Source organism: Salvia hispanica, chromosome 2, assembly GCF_023119035.1.
Source record: "Salvia hispanica cultivar TCC Black 2014 chromosome 2, UniMelb_Shisp_WGS_1.0, whole genome shotgun sequence".
NCBI lineage: Eukaryota > Viridiplantae > Streptophyta > Magnoliopsida > Lamiales > Lamiaceae > Salvia > Salvia hispanica.
In genome coordinates, this window is record NC_062966.1 from 11,328,972 (window position 1) to 11,346,933 (window position 17,962).

The 17,962-nt window shown below is 33.8% G+C and overlaps 2 protein-coding genes across 2 annotated transcripts; both read left to right on the forward strand.

Moving 5' to 3' along the window:
• Nucleotides 1-4,437: 4,437 nt before the first annotated feature.
• Nucleotides 4,438-5,958, forward strand: LOC125208073 (LIM domain-containing protein PLIM2b-like). Its single transcript, XM_048107624.1, has 5 exons — nucleotides 4,438-4,678; nucleotides 4,747-4,846; nucleotides 4,966-4,988; nucleotides 5,094-5,183; nucleotides 5,260-5,958. The coding sequence occupies exons 1-5, from the start codon at nucleotides 4,538-4,540 to the stop codon at nucleotides 5,623-5,625; spliced, it is 720 nt and encodes a 239-aa protein (XP_047963581.1). The 5' UTR covers nucleotides 4,438-4,537; the 3' UTR covers nucleotides 5,626-5,958.
• A 1,708-nt stretch (nucleotides 5,959-7,666) lies between these two features.
• Nucleotides 7,667-16,175, forward strand: LOC125205433 (K(+) efflux antiporter 2, chloroplastic-like). The gene is made up of 21 exons (XM_048104358.1): nucleotides 7,667-7,815; nucleotides 8,327-9,890; nucleotides 10,075-10,246; nucleotides 10,347-10,437; nucleotides 10,784-10,920; nucleotides 11,012-11,071; nucleotides 11,179-11,298; nucleotides 11,443-11,511; nucleotides 11,650-11,715; nucleotides 11,953-12,042; nucleotides 12,228-12,332; nucleotides 12,443-12,571; nucleotides 12,876-13,085; nucleotides 13,561-13,710; nucleotides 14,115-14,168; nucleotides 14,290-14,348; nucleotides 14,589-14,655; nucleotides 14,810-14,986; nucleotides 15,134-15,190; nucleotides 15,613-15,687; nucleotides 15,780-16,175. Exons 2-21 carry the CDS (start codon nucleotides 8,332-8,334, stop codon nucleotides 15,897-15,899), a joined length of 3,567 nt encoding a protein of 1,188 aa, XP_047960315.1. The 5' UTR covers nucleotides 7,667-7,815; nucleotides 8,327-8,331; the 3' UTR covers nucleotides 15,900-16,175.
• Nucleotides 16,176-17,962: the final 1,787 nt, after the last annotated feature.

Below are 17,962 nucleotides of genomic sequence, written 5' to 3' on the forward strand. Positions count from 1 at the left end.
GCTGGTTTTTCGACTGTGGGGTAGGAGTGGTGGTGCTAGACATTGGAGACTTCGGAGACATAATGTGTTTGGCTGTTGTGTGGAAAAATGAAATGTCAAAGTGTCATATATATAGTAGTTAAAAGTTTTAAAATAAGGAAAATTAATTTAACTTTACTCAAATTTACGCGCTATTACCGTAAAGATTGATAAAGGTCTATGATTTTATTCACCATTTTTCGGATGGTAAGATTTATAAAGATATGAAAATTTTCGGATGGTAAGATTTATAAAGATGTGAACTTTTCAAATAAATGCACTAATTTTGCAATAATTTAGAAAGATACTCCATATCATAAATTATTTCTTAGTAGTATTAAAAAATTATTAAAATCATAAGTCATAAAAACAATAATATGTATATATATATACTTAATTTCTAAGTGTTATCGTCCAACGAAATAGTAATAGCATTAGCATCAAATTATTGTAGTATTATTTTTAAATAATTATTAAAATTATAAGTCATAAAAATGAATCACAAAAATTACTCAGATCAATTTTTTTTCTATAATAATGTTTAATTTAAAATTCTAAATTGTAAAATAGTACTCCAGTAGTATACATATGTTATATGGAGTACTTAATTTCTACTTGTATCATCTAATGAAAGGATAATAGTCATTTGCATCAAATTATTTTATTAGTAATTACTAAAATTCAAAATCATAAGTAAAAATTATTGCATGTACATATACACTTAATTTCTTAGTGTTATCGTTCAACGAAATAGTAATAGTTACTCAGATCAATTTTTTTTCTATAATAATGTTTAATTTAAAATTCTAAATTGTAAAATAGTACTCCAGTAGTATACATATGTTATATGGAGTACTTAATTTCTACTTGTATCATCTAATGAAAGGATAATAGTCATTTGCATCAAATTATTTTATTAGTAATTATTAAAATTCAAAGTCATAAAAACAACTACATGTGTATACATACTTAATTTCTTAGTGTTATTGTCTAACAAATACTAATAGTCATTCGCATCTAATTGTTTTATTAGTATTAAAAATTTATTAAAATTCTAAGTCATAAAAATGACTACATGCAAATACATACTTAATTTCTTAGTGTTATTGTCCAACGGAATAGTTATAGTCATTCGCATCAAATTATTTTATTAGTATTAAATAATGATTAATCTTCTAAGTCAAAAAAACGAATACATGCATTTATATACTTAATTTCTTAGTGTTATCGTCAAACAAAATAGTATAGTTATTCACATCAAATTATTTTTTTATTAAATAATATTTAAAATTCTAAATTGTAAAATACCGTACTTGTTATCATTCTAAATTATTTTTAGTGTTATTACCCAATTAAATAGTAGTATTTGTTCGCATCCAATTATTTTATTCTTAAATAATCGTTAAAGTTCTAAATCGTTAAAGTCAAATCTTAATTTTGATGCTCTAAGAACTCATGCAATTAAATTGATTTGTTACTTTTATAAATATAAATTCCAGATTCAATAATATTTTGTAAATATAAAATTAAGATTGACTATTAAATCAACTATAAGTTTAGAATTTTAAAAATATTGTATAGTATTATTTAAATAAAGGTTAATTCATTATATTAAATTATATTTAAATAAACTAATATTACGTGATTGAAGTCTATGTACACTTCCTAGACAAAAAATAAAGATAATTCAAAATTTAGCATTATTGGAGTAATTAAAATTTTGAAATTTCTGTACACTTCATAAATAAAAATTAAAATTAAAGTCAATATTTTTGTTTGAAGATTTGAGTATATATTTACTTAAATTAATTGTACTTTGAATTTGAATGCATATATTGACACGGTAGTTACTTAAAGCTCATCTAGTCCACATATTCAACACTATTCACAGAGGAAATTTTTACATTAAAATAATATTATATTATTAATTTTATTTAAAAAGAGCGTCTTGTCCTTCCTTCAAACAAGCAGCTATTTTTTTTTTCTGTAATTTCACCTCTGCAATTTTTTTATTCCAAAGTTCAGCCCCTTCTACCATTCTAATTCTGATGATTTACTCTTCAATAATATCAACTTGGGAAGGGCTAAAGAGTGTTTGCGAATTTTTTTCAAAAAATTGAAGTAGGAAAAAAACACAAAAAAAGTTCTTGGGAGGGGCTTAAGCCAGTGGCGGACGCAGAAATAAATTTTGGCAGGAGCTTCACTAAAAATGTTTCATACTCTCGTCATCCTCAAAAAATAGAAATTCTTTTGTTTTTGGTGTTCCATGAAAATAGAAACTTTCCATTTTAGGAAATTTCTTTCTCTCCAACGAGGTGAGATTCATTTTCCAATAACATATTTTTCTTCTTATCTCTCTTATTTTACCAATTTTGCTCTAAAATCAGAGACGGTCAACAATGGGACATTTATTCTTGAATGAATATAATATATTAACAAAAAGAATAATAAAATTATTGTATTTGTTTTGCTAAAATAATAAATATCTAATACATAAAAATGCGTAATTATCTAATATAGTTGTGAAGGATAATTTTCATGTAAATACATTAACTTTAAGTTTTACTTTTATTTTTTCCCTAAAACTTTAAAATTTGAATATAAATATATGAATTTTTGATTTTTCTCATTTTTTCCCTAGATCTAAAATTAAAACATAGGTGGCAAAGTAAAATATGTGCCAATCAAAACTATACACATATGGTTATATTAATTAAAAAATACTAATGAATTTGAAGTTGTGAACTATGACAAAAGAAAAGTAAAAAAGGCCTAACCCATTAAAAGTTATATACTAGTAAAAAAGCAAGTTTAATCTCGTTTGCAATTTTAGAAGTGTTAGTATAAGTAATAACGTTAAAATGTAGTTACAGTTTTCAATGTTTTCATAATTGTGTAAAGCAAAATCGTGCCACCGTTTTAGGGAATAGGAATTGACTTTTTCAACTATTATTATAATTATTATATTCATTTAAATTTAACACTTTTATTTATTTCTATCTTCTTCCTCGTCTCACTCTATGCTGCTGCCATTGTTCAAAGAAGTTTTCTCTGTAATTTTATTTTTCAGCCCCTCCTTCCCATTAAATCTCCTTCTCATTAAACCCCAAAGATATTAACTTGGGAAGGGCTAAAGCTAGTTTATAAGAATGTTGAAAATTTTTATAGTAGAATCTTATTAAAAAAAAGTTTGGGAGGGGCTTAAGCCCCTCACCCCCTCTACTCCATGTCTCCATTGAAATCCGAATTCAAAAGCTGCAAAATATGATAGAGATGGAAAAAAGAAAAGAATGAGATCTAGAGCATCAATTTTGTAAAGAGAAATGGTAGAGATGAGAGAGAAATAATGAAGTTAGAGTATGAGAAAGAAAGATGGGCGATGGAATGTGGAGGAGGGAGAAATCACAATCACAATATTTGCTTAAATCAAGCCTTCCATAAATATACATACAATTTCCCTAAATAATTAATTCTTAAATATAAATAAATATTTTATATGCATGAGGGTAGTATGGTATATGTATAAAACATAAATTTAAATAAAAATATAAAATGACTATTTTAGCCTCAATATGGCATTATGGCTTGGAGACATTATGTCTCTAAAACATTTTCCTTTTTTTTATTCATTTAGTACAATATTATAAATAGAATGCTATATATGACCCCAAAATAAAAGGATTTATAGCAGTCATTAGCCACCTAATGCTCTTGACAATCACTTCAATGTTCCTGGGCTTCAAGCTTTCACAATCTCTAGCTTTTTAGAGTTTTATGATACTTCAACTTTAATACTTAAGTTATGCCTAGTTAACAAAACAATAATCCATTCATTCTCTAATCAACAATATTATCACTGCCATCATATAAACAAAATGCACAACATAAATTCCATAATATCATACATAGGGGAGATCTTACATCGTGTACGACAAATTGCCTTATATAAAATAATTGTACTAGTATATTATTTGAATGCTTTGTATTTTGTAAAAATAATTAATGGTCATTAGTTAATTTTTAGATGCTCAAAACAGGCACATCCTCGTAGTTTTTTTTTTTTTTTTTGCATATGTGTGTGTATATATCAAGCAAGCCATGTAACTGTGAATTGTTAACATAACATAACTACCATGATCAAATAATAAAGAGAAAAAAATTAAAAAAATAATCTTCCCTCCAAAAAAATGTAGACCCTTATTCACGTATGTGTAATGGAACAAGCGAAAAAAACATGGCCCTATTTACCTCCAATTTAGGCGGATTTTCCATCAAATTTTTATGGCAGCATTGATGATCCTCCATTGTTTTCAAAAGACTGGGATATATATATATCCAACCACGTGTCAGTTTAATAATAGGATTAAATCATTGCCATTTTAGAGCATGAAAAAATTGTGGCAAATTTGCTGACACAAACAGAAGAAGAAGCAAATCGTGCATATTTATAAGTCAGACAAATAATTCGATTTCCCTTTTGGATTAGATCATTCTTGAAAAAAAAAGTGAGAGGAGGAAAATGGCATCATCGTTCACAGGAACTCTGGATAAATGCAGTGCTTGCGACAAGACTGTTTATTTCGTGGATTTGTTGTCTGCCGATGGGCAAACTTATCACAAATCCTGCTTCAAATGCAGCCACTGCAAAGGCACTCTTGTGGTATTTGAACATCTATACTTTATTTAACGTTAAATTTTGTTAGTAATTAATCTTTTATATATGTGCAGATGAGTAACTACTCTTCCATGGATGGAGTTCTCTACTGCAAGACACATTTTGAACAGCTTTTTAAGGAGTCCGGAAATTTCAGCAAGAATTTCCATTCTGGTGATCATTCAATTCTATATATGTATATAATGGATTTTGGTGCATATTTTTTTTTTTGTGGTGGCCATTGATAGTAATTCTTTTTCTTTTTTTTATGTTTGTAATGAATGTGTATACAGGAAAGCATGAGAGCAAGGATCTTGTAAGTACTTCAAATGTTTGATTTTCTTATGCACTTATCAAATCTATCAGAAAAAATAAGATTAAAAGAAAAATCATAGTTCTAATTTCAGTATTTGACATGTAGACAAGGGCACCGAGCAAAATGTCTAGTATGTTCTGTGGGACCCAAGAGAAATGCCCTGCATGCGGCAAAACTGTGTATCCACTCGAGAAGGTGATCTTAATTCCATTTCTAGCTAGGGCTTATTTCCCCTCTTTGGAAACCCTAATTTGATTTCATTGAAATGCAGATAGGGCTGGAGGGAGAGTCGTTCCACAAATCGTGCTTCAAGTGCGCGCACGGCGGGTGCGCGCTGACGCACTCGTCGTACGCTGCTCTGGACGGAATCCTCTACTGCAAGCACCACTTCCACCAGCTCTTCATGGAGAAGGGAAACTACCAGCACGTTATCGACGCTGGTAGGAAGAGCTCCGCCGAGAATGACGAAGAGCACCGCGCTGCCGCTGCTGCTGCCGCTGCTGCTGCCGACGCTGCTGCTGCCGAAAACGAGGAGGGAGGGGACGCTGCTGCGGAAGATGACGACGAGCCCAAGGCGGATCCGGACAACGAGGAGGGAGGGGACGATGAGTCTAAGGAGAAGCCAGAAGAAGACTAGTCCTATAATGAGACTCGTTTCATCACTCTTTTTGTTTTTTTCTTATACACCAAGATTTGCCTATTGTTTTTCGACATTTGGGTTTTCTAGTTATGTTGTTTGTGTCTTGTAATTCGAATTTTCCAATTTTTTGCAGGTATATAATTATGTATAGTAGTACTATGCTTTATTCATTAAGGTCCGATGAAGTTGGGCATGCTTAACCTTCCTATAGTAGTATTAGACTCGAAGCCCGTGTTTGAATTGAAGTTTATCTTTCATTTTGATAAGAACACAATCATTTTGTAGAAATGTTTTTCTTGGTTTTTCATTTCTATTTATGGTGTTTGAATTGATGGTATGTTATCTACGGTCCTTAATATCACATGTTTGTTTTGTTTTTTTAAAGCCACACTATAGTAGGATATTCCAAAACTATCCTCTGACTTTTTCTATATTTCTAAGGCCGAGGTCTATATTAGTAAATTCCATGTAATTTAATATTGATGCAGTGTTGCATATATTACTATCATTCAATTTTCCATGATAATAAAACACCATTTTTCAGCCTTAATTCAACGGGGCCTTATCCATTAAACGGGCCACACAGAAAAGTTAACCAACATATCAAACACTATATTGGGCCATTAAATGCACTTTAAATGTGTTTATCTACCAATTCAGAAACTAGGGCTTATTTATTATATAAATCACATATGGATTAAATTGTTTTTTGAGAAATAAGCACAATATAAAGGCATTATACATACGTTTATAACTTGCATATGTATGGATCCCACAATATTAAGATATCTCAAAGTAAATATAACTAACGCTGTGTTTTACACCAAAATAAGTTGCATGAAAAAACTAAGGATTTTGTTTGACCAAAATTTTGTTATTTAATCTTATATGCCATTCCATGGTTCCATCTTTGAAAGTGTATTGCTTACTGAATATTGAGTACTACTACTCTGCCACTTTCCAGTGTTATTTTGAGAGAAAAATAATTGGAACCAAGTCAACCAACCTATAAAAAATGTTGAAACCATCACCACCTACCAAGTGATATGTTTTTATATCATCACCGCCTACCAAATATTGATCTCAAGCAATACAATAATAAGTTGGTTCTAATAAGAGCGGTATGTAGTCTATATGCAAATTAATATCATCTCATTTATTCGTATACACGGAGTATGTAATTTACATACTATATTTTCCAAAACACTAGTATTATTGGAGTTCGTATTGCATTGAAACTGAATTAAATAATCTACCACTACCAGTATGTATAGGTTAGATGAAGACCCATCTTAGTTGCAAACCTACAAGCAAAAAAGGCCGGTGTTTTCGTTTTATTGTGTTTTCTTCCTCGAATGAATAATCTGAAACTGAATTAGAACGTTTAATTTCTTTTTATTTTGAATATAACTTCGTGAATGAATAAATTATTCAAGAAAAATGAGAAAAGGAACAATTCTGCCACCCTAGAATATACTTTTTAACAAGACATAATTGGAATTTTGGAATTACTTGAGAATCCACTCCGTTCACACAATCTCGCTTTCATAAAAATTGACTACAATACTTTGTATCACAAGATATTTTACCTTTATACGTGAAATAGACATTGGAAATGTTTTTCTCTCAACCCCAAATGTCTAAAAAATACGAAGCGGAGTATAAAATTAAATCTCTTTTTCGTTATTTGTTTGGAGAAGGAAATATAGTAGTACTATATCATTAATTCATAATGAATGCCAGTTGAACTGTTGCCCCAAAAGAAACATCAGAAGTCAAAACTTCAAGAGTGTAATTTATATTTAGAGAATGAGTAGATTTGGAAGTTGTAGTACTATATCATAATTTGTGGTTGTTGAGATATGTTTCATTGCATCGATAAAATGCAAGAGTCTTTACATGAATAGCAAAGGCCAATATTCAAGAAAATGTTGAATATCACGGGCTCCACGCCCAATATTTCTTTATTTATCCACCTATTGTAATATTTCAATAATAAACTTGTATTTCCAATTTTCCACTTTATTTTTGAGTAAAGCAAAGAAGGCGGACGGCAAATATATCTACCGTCAAACTGGCCCTCCTGCCGTTATCACTTCCGTCACTTTCTCTGCCTGCCTTAATATTTCCGCCTCCATTTTTCGCCATTTCCACGCACCAGTTTTCGCTCTCCTCCGCTCTCCACTGGTTAGCTTCTCACTACTCTCTCTCTCTCTCTCGGTTGCGTGTTCAGGACTCTGCCTTGTCAATTGTGGATTGTATGGAGATTGATGATTATGCTTTTTAATTAAATTAGCTCGGGAAAACGTACCTTTGATTTGATTGTTCATGCTTAATTTTTCGACATTTTTTTTGTTTCGATGCAAGTTCTGTGATGGTGTGAGGTCGATGAGAGATAAATGAGCTGTGCGGGCCGTACGACTGTGTTTGACTGGGATTGTAGTTATGATAATCAGCTAAATGCGTAGCATTTTGCACAATATTGTCGGGTATTTCCAGTATATTTAGAAAATGATCTGGTATTGATGCGTCGTATTTGAATTACACACAGAATGAACATGAAATGCTGTTTAGAAGAAATGCTTATGTTTCGTTTTGCATAGGATTTGCACCTTTTTTTTCAGATTGATCTGAAGCTATATTAGTTGCCAGAATTGTATAATAGAATTTGTTGATGAATTTGTTATTCCTGAAACAGGAGTGATGGATGCCGCTTGTAGTTTGTCTCGGTCAAATGTGCTATATGGAGGTGAAATCACTGGTTGCAGGGCCCCGGAAACATTGAATTTGGGGACTAGTTTGAAGTATAAGCGTATATGCCGTAACTTTTTTGGGGATTCAAGACTTTATGCGGGAACAAATTCACCAAAGAAGTTGAAGAAGAACTGCTCGCGCTATGTTATTTCAGCCAGTGGTCGAACTCTCAATGACGGCAGTTTCTGGCAGTGGCATAACAGTTCTAGTGGTTCTGCCTTATACAACTCTAGAAATCTTAATAGTATTTCAAAGCGTGTGATTCTGTCACGATGTCAGGGAAGTGAATCAGTAGCTTATCTAAATGGAAATGGCAGAGATGCGGAGGTCATTAAGACTGGCGAGGAAGAGGCCGGCCTTGAATCTATTGTGTCTGGGGACATTGGTGAGGAAGAAGGAGACGAGGCTCCTAGTTTGGATGAACTAAAGGAAGCGTTGTTGAAGGCACTGAAAGATTTAGATGTTGCACGATTAAGCAGTACAATGTTTGAGGAGAAAGCTCAGACATTGTCAGAAACTGCTATAGCACTTAAGGATGAAGCTAAAAATGCATGGGATGATGTCAATAGGGCCCTTGGTGACATTGAAGATGTCATAAACGAAGAGACTATTGTCAAAGAAGAAGTTCAGAAAGCAACATTGGCTCTTTCTTCAGCGGAGGCAAGACTCAATGTGGCTATTGACTCATTGAAGATTGCAAATGAAAGGAATGGATTTTCAAATGCTTCTAAAGAAAGTGATCCTGAGGACGATATTGAAAAGGATGATTCAAGTGATGATGAAGTACTCTTGGCTTCTCAGGAGGATGTAAAAAAATGTCAAGATCATCTAGAGAAGTGTGAGGATGAGCTCAGAAGGGTGCAAAGCAGAAAAGAGGAATTACAAAAGGAAGTAGACCGCTTGAATGTAGCCGCTGAGCAAGCACAGATTAAGGCTTCTAAAGCAGAAGAAGATGTGGCAAACATTATGCTTTTAGCGGAGCAAGCTGTAGCTAACGAACTTGAGGCTGCGCAACATGCTGATGAAGCTGAGGTTGCATTGCAGAGGGCAGAAAAAAAACTTGCCCTGTCTAGCATTGAGAATACGGAGTCTACTGCAGAGGGAATCAACAATTTAGAAGTATCTCAAGGAAGTAGTGCAGATGGTGTTGTTGAGGTTGCAGAGTTACATGGACAATCGGAGGAGTCAAGTTTGTCATATGAGAGTGACAAAGAGAATGGAAAGTTGACCGTGGAAGTCCTCAAGGACAGTGAAACAGATAAAGAGAAGTTAAAATCTATTCAAAGTAAGGTACAGGAGATGCAGAAAGAATCCACAAAGGAGATTTCTCCGTTAAGTGCTCCAAAAGCATTACTGAAGAAATCATCCCGATTCTTTTCTGCATCTTTTTTTTCTTCTACGGCAGATGAGGAAGAGTTCACACCAGGTTCCATTTTCCATGGCCTTGTGGAGTCTGCAAAGAAGCAATTGCCTAAGCTGGTTTTTGGATCATTACTTGTAGGAGCAGGGTAACGTTAACATTATACTGGACATTTCTAGTACCTTCTACCTCCGAAAAACAACTTGAATTGATGCTTTGAATTCACGAATGAATTTTAAAATATTTCACCCAATATGCAAGATTTGCTTATTCAGCTTTCCATGTGTAAGAGAAGATGCTAATATTTCCAATGCTGCTGAAATTGATTGCAGAGCTATGATTTATATCAATCGAGGTGAAAGGATTAAACAGTTATATCAACAGCCGGACATCATCACCACTGGGGTTGATGAAGTGTCAACTACTGCAAAGCCTCTGGTCCGAGAAATAAAGAAACTTCCAACTAAACTGAAGAAATTAATGGAGATGATTCCCCATCAAGAGGCATGATTCCAGTTCATACTACTTGGTCTAATTTGATATGAGCACATGTCAGTTTTCAACTAACCGATCTGTCATTTTTTCCTTTCCTTTGATTTACCAGATAAACGAGGAAGAAGCTTCCCTCTTTGACATGTTATGGCTACTACTTGCAAGTGTCATATTTGTGCCTCTTTTCCAGAAAATCCCTGGAGGTATGAGTAACAAGTGTTTCTTCTAACAGCACTTCCAGATTTCTTTGAAAAGTGAGCGGATCTTAGCAGCATTGAAGTACTTCTGACCTACTTGTAATCAATTGATTCCATCTTACACAAAACTTTGTTTTATTACAGCGTGTGGTTTCCTTGATAGTATCTTTTCTCTCTATTTGGGTTGCTCATATTGATTGGTAGCATATTATTCAGCCAGATCTTATAGTAGTTTTGATTTTATTTACATTGTTCTCTAAATAACCTACATATTTCTTTCAGAAAGATTTTATTTTGATTTTGTGTCATATTAGCATTTACTGATTATACTCTTCCCTGCTGGAAAATATAGGTAGTCCCGTTCTTGGATACTTGGCTGCTGGGATCTTAATTGGACCTTATGGTCTCTCTATTATTCGCAATGTACATGCAACTAAGGCCATTGCTGAGTTTGGGGTTGTCTTCTTGCTATTTAATATTGGCCTTGAGGTAGAGCTTTGTCTAATTTGGTCTGTGTTTGACAATTCACCTTCTAGTTATATGCTCATTTTGTTACATTCAAACTATTATTTTGTGACAGCTCTCTGTTGAAAGACTAAGCTCAATGAAGAAATATGTGTTTGGATTGGGCTCAGCTCAGGTGACCAAACTACATAATCCTATTTTATTTTTTATTTAGAGCATTGTCATGAGCATGGATGAAGCTTAAGATCTTTATACATGTTTCTAATTTTTGGTGAAATTTAGGTGCTGGTGACTGCTGTAGTTGTTGGCCTAATTGCTCATCATACCGCTGGTCTGGCTGGTCCTGCTGCAATTGTCATCGGGAATGGCCTTGCATTATCCTCAACTGCTGTTGTCCTTCAGGTGAACATTTTCAACAGTTAGTCAGAGACTTTGGGGTTTTTATATAAATCTTTCTCTTACTTCTGCATTCGATATTTACTTTCTCAGTTTGCTTAATTTTCCTTGTTCTTCTTTAAGTTCATAATCTCTGTGTGGTGTCTGTAGGTATTGCAAGAGCGTGGCGAGAGCACATCACGCCATGGACGAGCTACATTCTCCGTGTTACTTTTCCAGGTATCTGACTATCTGTTCTCACATTATTTGATAATATTCTATTCCATCCCCCTTCCTTCCAGGGATGTCAGTTTTGGGGTCATCTTTATTACTTTTAACTATATGCATTCCTTTTTCAAATATCTGTGTTTGTTACAGGATTTGGCAGTGGTGGTTTTGCTCATACTGATACCCCTTGTTTCACCTAGTTCGTCTAAAGGAGGGGTAATGATCTTGTATTTATTTTTTACTCAACAGACTGAAGGAAAATTTCTTGTGACATGATAACCTATCTCTTACCCTCCATATTTTCATATTCAGCCATATGATGCTAATTGAAATGGATTGTACCATGATAAATTGCTAAGTGGATCTCTGAATACTTCCATAATTACCAAGCACAAAGTTTCTGCAGCTTTGGTTGGCACTGTTTTATTCACCACTGTTTCAATGGTTTTCCAGATTGGTTTTCAAGCAATTGCTGAAGCGCTTGGATTGGCTGCCGTGAAGGCAGTTGTTGCCATCTCGGCCATTATTGCAGGTGGACGCTTGGTAAGAATTCAACTCTTTCATGCATTTATCTAGTCATCGCCATTCTTTCCTTTCTGTGGAGCCAACAAGAGTTTGTTGACAATTATTATCTTTGTTTAAGAGTAGAACACTCATGAATCAAGTAAATGCATTTTTGCAGTTGCTCTGTCCATTAAAAATTGTTTGGTGTTTTCTGCCTTTCGCAGCTGCTTCGCCCAATTTATAAGCAAATTGCTGAGAACAAAAATGCAGAAATATTTTCTGCATGTACTTTGCTTGTTATCTTAGGCACTAGTCTCCTTACTGCGAGGGTACGTAAATTCTTTTTATGGTGGTTATTTCTTGTTTTCATGTGCCTGGTAGTAGTTCTTTTGAGTCGTCACAATAATGCTGTTATTTCTCATTCTTGATCTTAAAACAGGCTGGCCTTTCCATGGCTTTAGGGGCATTTTTGGCTGGATTGCTTCTAGCCGAAACTGAATTCTCCTTGCAGGTCGAATCTGATATTGCTCCCTACCGCGGGCTTCTATTGGGACTTTTCTTCATGACGGTATGGTCATATATGAGTGGTGTTGTAAACCTGCAGTTATTGGATTGAAATTTTAAGCCTTTGCCATTTTCCCCATGAACCTTATATAAGATGATTCAAGATTGATACTTGGGCTGTGTATTCCTTGGCTTTACAATTTTCCATTCTCTTTAACTGCATCTTTCCAGCACATGATTTTGTTGATTGCTTTGTTCCTTCATAATGCTTTGGTTGTTCAGGATCAGATTGATTGGCAACTTTCTAGTGAGTTTTTTTAAAACTTTTTAGTTATGGTGTTTCACATGAAACATGTTATTATTCGCAGGTTGGAATGTCCATTGATCCAAAACTTCTAGCTTCAAATTTCCCAGTTATTACAGGAACACTCGCCCTTCTAATTGCTGGCAAGACCATCTTGGTTGCCCTTGTTGGAAAACTTTTTGGTGTTTCAATTATATCAGCAATAAGAGTTGGACTTCTACTTGCACCGGGTGGAGAATTTGCTTTTGTAGCTTTTGGTGAAGCTGTTAACCAGGTATAACTAACAAGTTATTCCTGTTTGCACCATTGGACTGCTTGCCCTTATTTGTTGCATGCCTCAAGTTCCTTGAAGCTATTGTGCATATAACGGCTCTAGATTTCTTACAAACAAAAAATACTGTCGACAGTTAATTCAGATGTGTAATGCTCGTGGTTTGAAAATGATGTTGCATTTCATGCAAGCTCAAGAACCAAAACTAAGTTGCTACTTTATGACTTAAAAGATACTCCATTTGAGGATATAGCTTTCTCCAGTTCCACAGAAAATGTATCCCCTTTATTTCACTGTCTATGACAGATGAGATTTTGTTGCCCACTGCCCTTATAATTTTGTTGACATGCATTTCTAATTTAAGGTGCTTATTGTTCACGTGTATGAGGTTCAAGTGATTGTTTCAAGCTATTATATTGCTCAAGATGATTAAATAGTGAACTTTTGAAGTACTATTCATGAATTTTCTTCTTTGCAGGGAATAATGTCCTCACAGATGTCGTCACTACTTTTTCTTGTGGTTGGAATTTCAATGGCATTGACTCCTTGGTTAGCTGCTGGAGGCCAATTGATAGCATCACGCTTTGAGCTGCATGATGTTCGAAATCTATTGCCTGATGAGAGTGAGGTTAGCTGGAAAAAAGATTTGATCTAACTAAATAATGTGTTTTCATGACCACAATATGCACTGTTTTCTCATCTTAGTTTCTAGTTCTCTGCTAAATAGTATTTGACCCTCAAGCTGATCCATTAAGATTAAAAACAAGTTCTGATACTCTTACCTATCATATTTCCTTCTGTTTCTTCTGACCTCCATTTCTAATATTAAAGTTGTGATCCAATTGTCTTCGTACTTGGATTTTTGGTTGGTACTTACCACTGAAAGGCTGATTTTTCTTATCAGGGGGTTCTGAAATTGTAATTTGGTAAAATAAACCAGCTTTTGTGTGACCATGTTCATCTTTTAGTCAGTTCATGTTCCTAAGGTATCTTCTATGAAAGGTTATAATATTGTTTCCTTGTGTTCTTCAGACGGATGATTTGCAAGATCATATAATCATATGTGGTTTTGGACGTGTTGGCCAGGTAACTATACAGTCTTGGGTCATGTTCCATAAAGTCCACTAACACCACTCTGGATATGTCAACATTAACGTAGTCACTATATCTTAAAGCTATTTATCTGATTTCCATTTTAATTTTACAGATTATTGCCCAGCTTCTCTCTGAACGATTAATTCCATTTGTTGCGCTTGATGTCAGGAGGTACGACTGCTTCCTACATTTTGGCATATTGTCATCATTTGGAAGACGTGACTTTTAGGAAATTTAAGCCTTATAAGGCTATATTTGATATGCATACTGTGTAAAGCATCTAAAGTTCTGTTGTGATTGATGTATAAAAGAAGACTGGCCAGCCAGATCTCTGGAAAGAGCAGTGAGCTCGAATAGGCTGGCATTCTGTTCAACCAGTAAGATGCTGATCTTTAATATTCATAATTTCAGTGATAGAGTTGCTGTTGGGCGTGCACTTGACCTTCCAGTATACTTTGGTGATGCTGGTAGTCGAGAGGTAAAAAAATCATCATGACCTGCATACGGTTTATTAAGACTCAAAGGCATTTGGTAGTTGGTACCCATTGTTTTTTTAACTGTCCAAGATCCGCTTATGGCTATCTAAACTTAAAAGTCATTTGGTACCTAATCTTTTATAACCTGGTACTCAGGTCCTCCACAAAGTGGGTGCTGAAAGAGCCTGTGCAGCAGCAATAACTTTGGATAGTCCTGGAGCTAATTACAGAACTGTTTGGGCTTTAAGCAAGTACTTTCCTAATGTCAAAACATTTGTCCGCGCTCATGATGTTGATCACGGCCTAAATCTAGAAAAAGCTGGTGCAACGGCGGTATGTTTCTACTGTTGCTTTTCCTAAATTTTATTGAGGTTTCTCCATAATAAAAGTAGCCCATGCTTTGAGTTATCGATAATATGGTTTATCATTCTTGTTACATATTGTCTTTGAATTTCCCAATTTGTATGGAAATTGTAACAGGTTGTCCCTGAGACTTTGGAACCGAGTTTGCAGTTAGCTGCGGCTGTTCTTTCACAAGTAAGTAGAATGGCTCATAAAATATGGTTACCCATGTTAAATGTTTGTAAGAGTTTTAAAGTAAAATTTGTTGAACTAAAATTCTCACTGAAAGTCTGCTGATTATTTTTCATTCCCACCCTAGTGAATTCTATACCTGCTCAACTAAGAGCAGAAGCTATAGTGGGTGCTGAAAGTTATTCTTGTGCATGGCAAGCTGAATACAACTTGCATTCAGTAAATTTCACATTAGTTTTCAGTGAGATGAGGTGGATAAAAGTTCCCCCCAGATGGCTAGAAAGAAAGTTGTTATTACCATGTAATAATGATCCCACATAGCTGCATAAACATCTATTGGAATCAATCAAGCTTCTAACCGATTGCTTTGTACATTTTCATTAGCTATTTGACTGTATTCATGCAAATGTTGTGTATTGTTTCAGGCTAAATTGCCTATGTCAGAGATAGTTACCACAATCAATGAGTTCAGATCGCGCCACCTCTCAGAGCTTACAGAGGTATGCAAATTCTAAACAAATATACTCCTATAAATTTTGCACATCTCATCACTTGATCTTGTAAACATGGCACAACACTTCTCCCCATGCAGCTCTCAGAAACCAGTGGAAGCTCTCTTGGGTACGGATTTTCTCAGACTATGAGCAAACCTAAACTCCAGGCAGATGCTCCAGATGAAAACCAACTGGCCGAAGGATCACTGGCGATATGATCAATTAGGTACGTTAAATAGGAAGAAAGAGTAGAAAGAAGGGGTTTTTGTTCTCCCATAGAAAACAAGGAAAGAGGCACGAACGACTGTATAGCATTTTTACCCCTTTGGCAAAAGTTTGTATAGAAACACAGCAGCTGATCTAAATGCTGCTGCATCAAACTTACAAGACTCATGGAAGAATGATGGATTTTCATTCTTTCTGCTTCATAAAATTTTGGTGTCTTTTGGCCAATATTTCGGCGCCTAATGCAAAAACCACCTAATTTTGGTCGAGAGGCTATCGTGTTGGTATGTTTCGTTTATGGTCTTTTCAGTGTTGCATGACATGAGACACTGCAGTGATAGTATTATATTTATAGGTGGTCCATGTTTGTTTGAATACTTTCTTCGTCCAAAAAAATAGTGTTATTTGTAAACAATTTTTTTTTAAATGAGAAATTGGTGAAGTAAGAGAGAAAAGAAAAGTAAGTAGTAGAGGAAAAGAGAAAAAATAAGAATGAGAAAGAAAAAAGGTGGGTAAAGTATGAGAAAAAAGTTTTCATTTTTATATGAGATTTTTTTTGTGGACATTCAAAATAGCAAAATGATAATTACGGAGTACTATTTTAAGATAAATTGCATAAATTTTTTTCAAGTTTAATCATTATTCAGTCAATCTCACAACTTTTAAAAATACTGGATTATATCATAGTAGTATTTGATAACCTTTTCAATTCTCTCAACCAAAAAAATCTAGCGTCCTACATCTTTATTTTTTGATGCATGGTATTTATTATGTGTTTGATAATTTGCATAAAAATTTTTCAAGTTTAATCACTGTTCAGTCAATCTCACAACTTTTAAAAATACTGGATTTTATCATAGTATTTGATAATTTTTTCAATTCTCTCAACCAAAAAAATCTGGCATCCTACATCTTTATTTTTTTGATGCATGGTATTATGTCTTTTGATAATTTTTATTTTGTAAGTCTATTTTTGGGTATTTTTGAAAAATTGCCCAAAGATGGAGTATTCATAAAAAATTGAAAATATTTAGGCAGTGAAATATCACTATGTTATAAGGTAGATGTCACATTTTCCTTCGTAGTTCATACCACAAAAGATGTTATATTCTCTTTCCATTTAACTTGTTAAACAACATTTCCTAAAGTCTTGTGTTATTACTCAAATATGATATTTAACTTGGGACAGAGAAAGTATTGGCCGTGAGATAATTAATTATTTTCTTAAGTTGTGTAGTGATTTTTTTTTACTATTTGTTCTTATATATATATATATAGGGGAGCACTAGGGTGTCCCCTTATTTAGAGTCACAACGTACATCCAATCTGGTGCTGCCATGTGGCACAAAACATGCAATACTTTAAACACAAAAATGCAATCTAGATGTATATGCATTTCCGCAGATTGCATTTTAGTTGTAGGTAAAGTTGCATTTTATAGTATTGAGTTTTGCATTTTCACATAAATTGCATTTTACATTGTTAAGTTTTGCATTTTCACATATATAAATGCAATCCGTCTATATATAAAATGCAAATTAAGCAGTCAATATCTAAAATGCAAAACTTAACAATAAAAATGCAATCTGCATAAAACAAAAATGCAATCTGCCGAAATTCATTTATAGCTTCTACAAATATATATTGCATTTTAGTGTTTACAATATTGCATTTTTTGTGCCACATGACAGCACCAGATTGGATGTACGTTATAACCTTAAAATTAGTTGTTATACTAGTACATCCCTATATAGGTATATATACAGTTTGATGGTACTAAAAGTGGATTGAATAATGTTCTCTAGGACATACTACTAGTATAATAAGAATAAGTTACTCCCTCCGTCCTATAATAATTGTCACTTTTATTGTGAGCATGAGTTTTAAGAAATATAAAGAAAAGTTTGAAAGTTAGTGGAATGTAGGACCCACTAACTTATATTGGTTTTATAATAAAATGTGAGTGGAGTGAGTTAGTGGAATATGAGACCTACTTACCATTTATGGTAAAAATGTAGTGTGACAATTATTGTGGAATGGACCGAAATACTCCCTC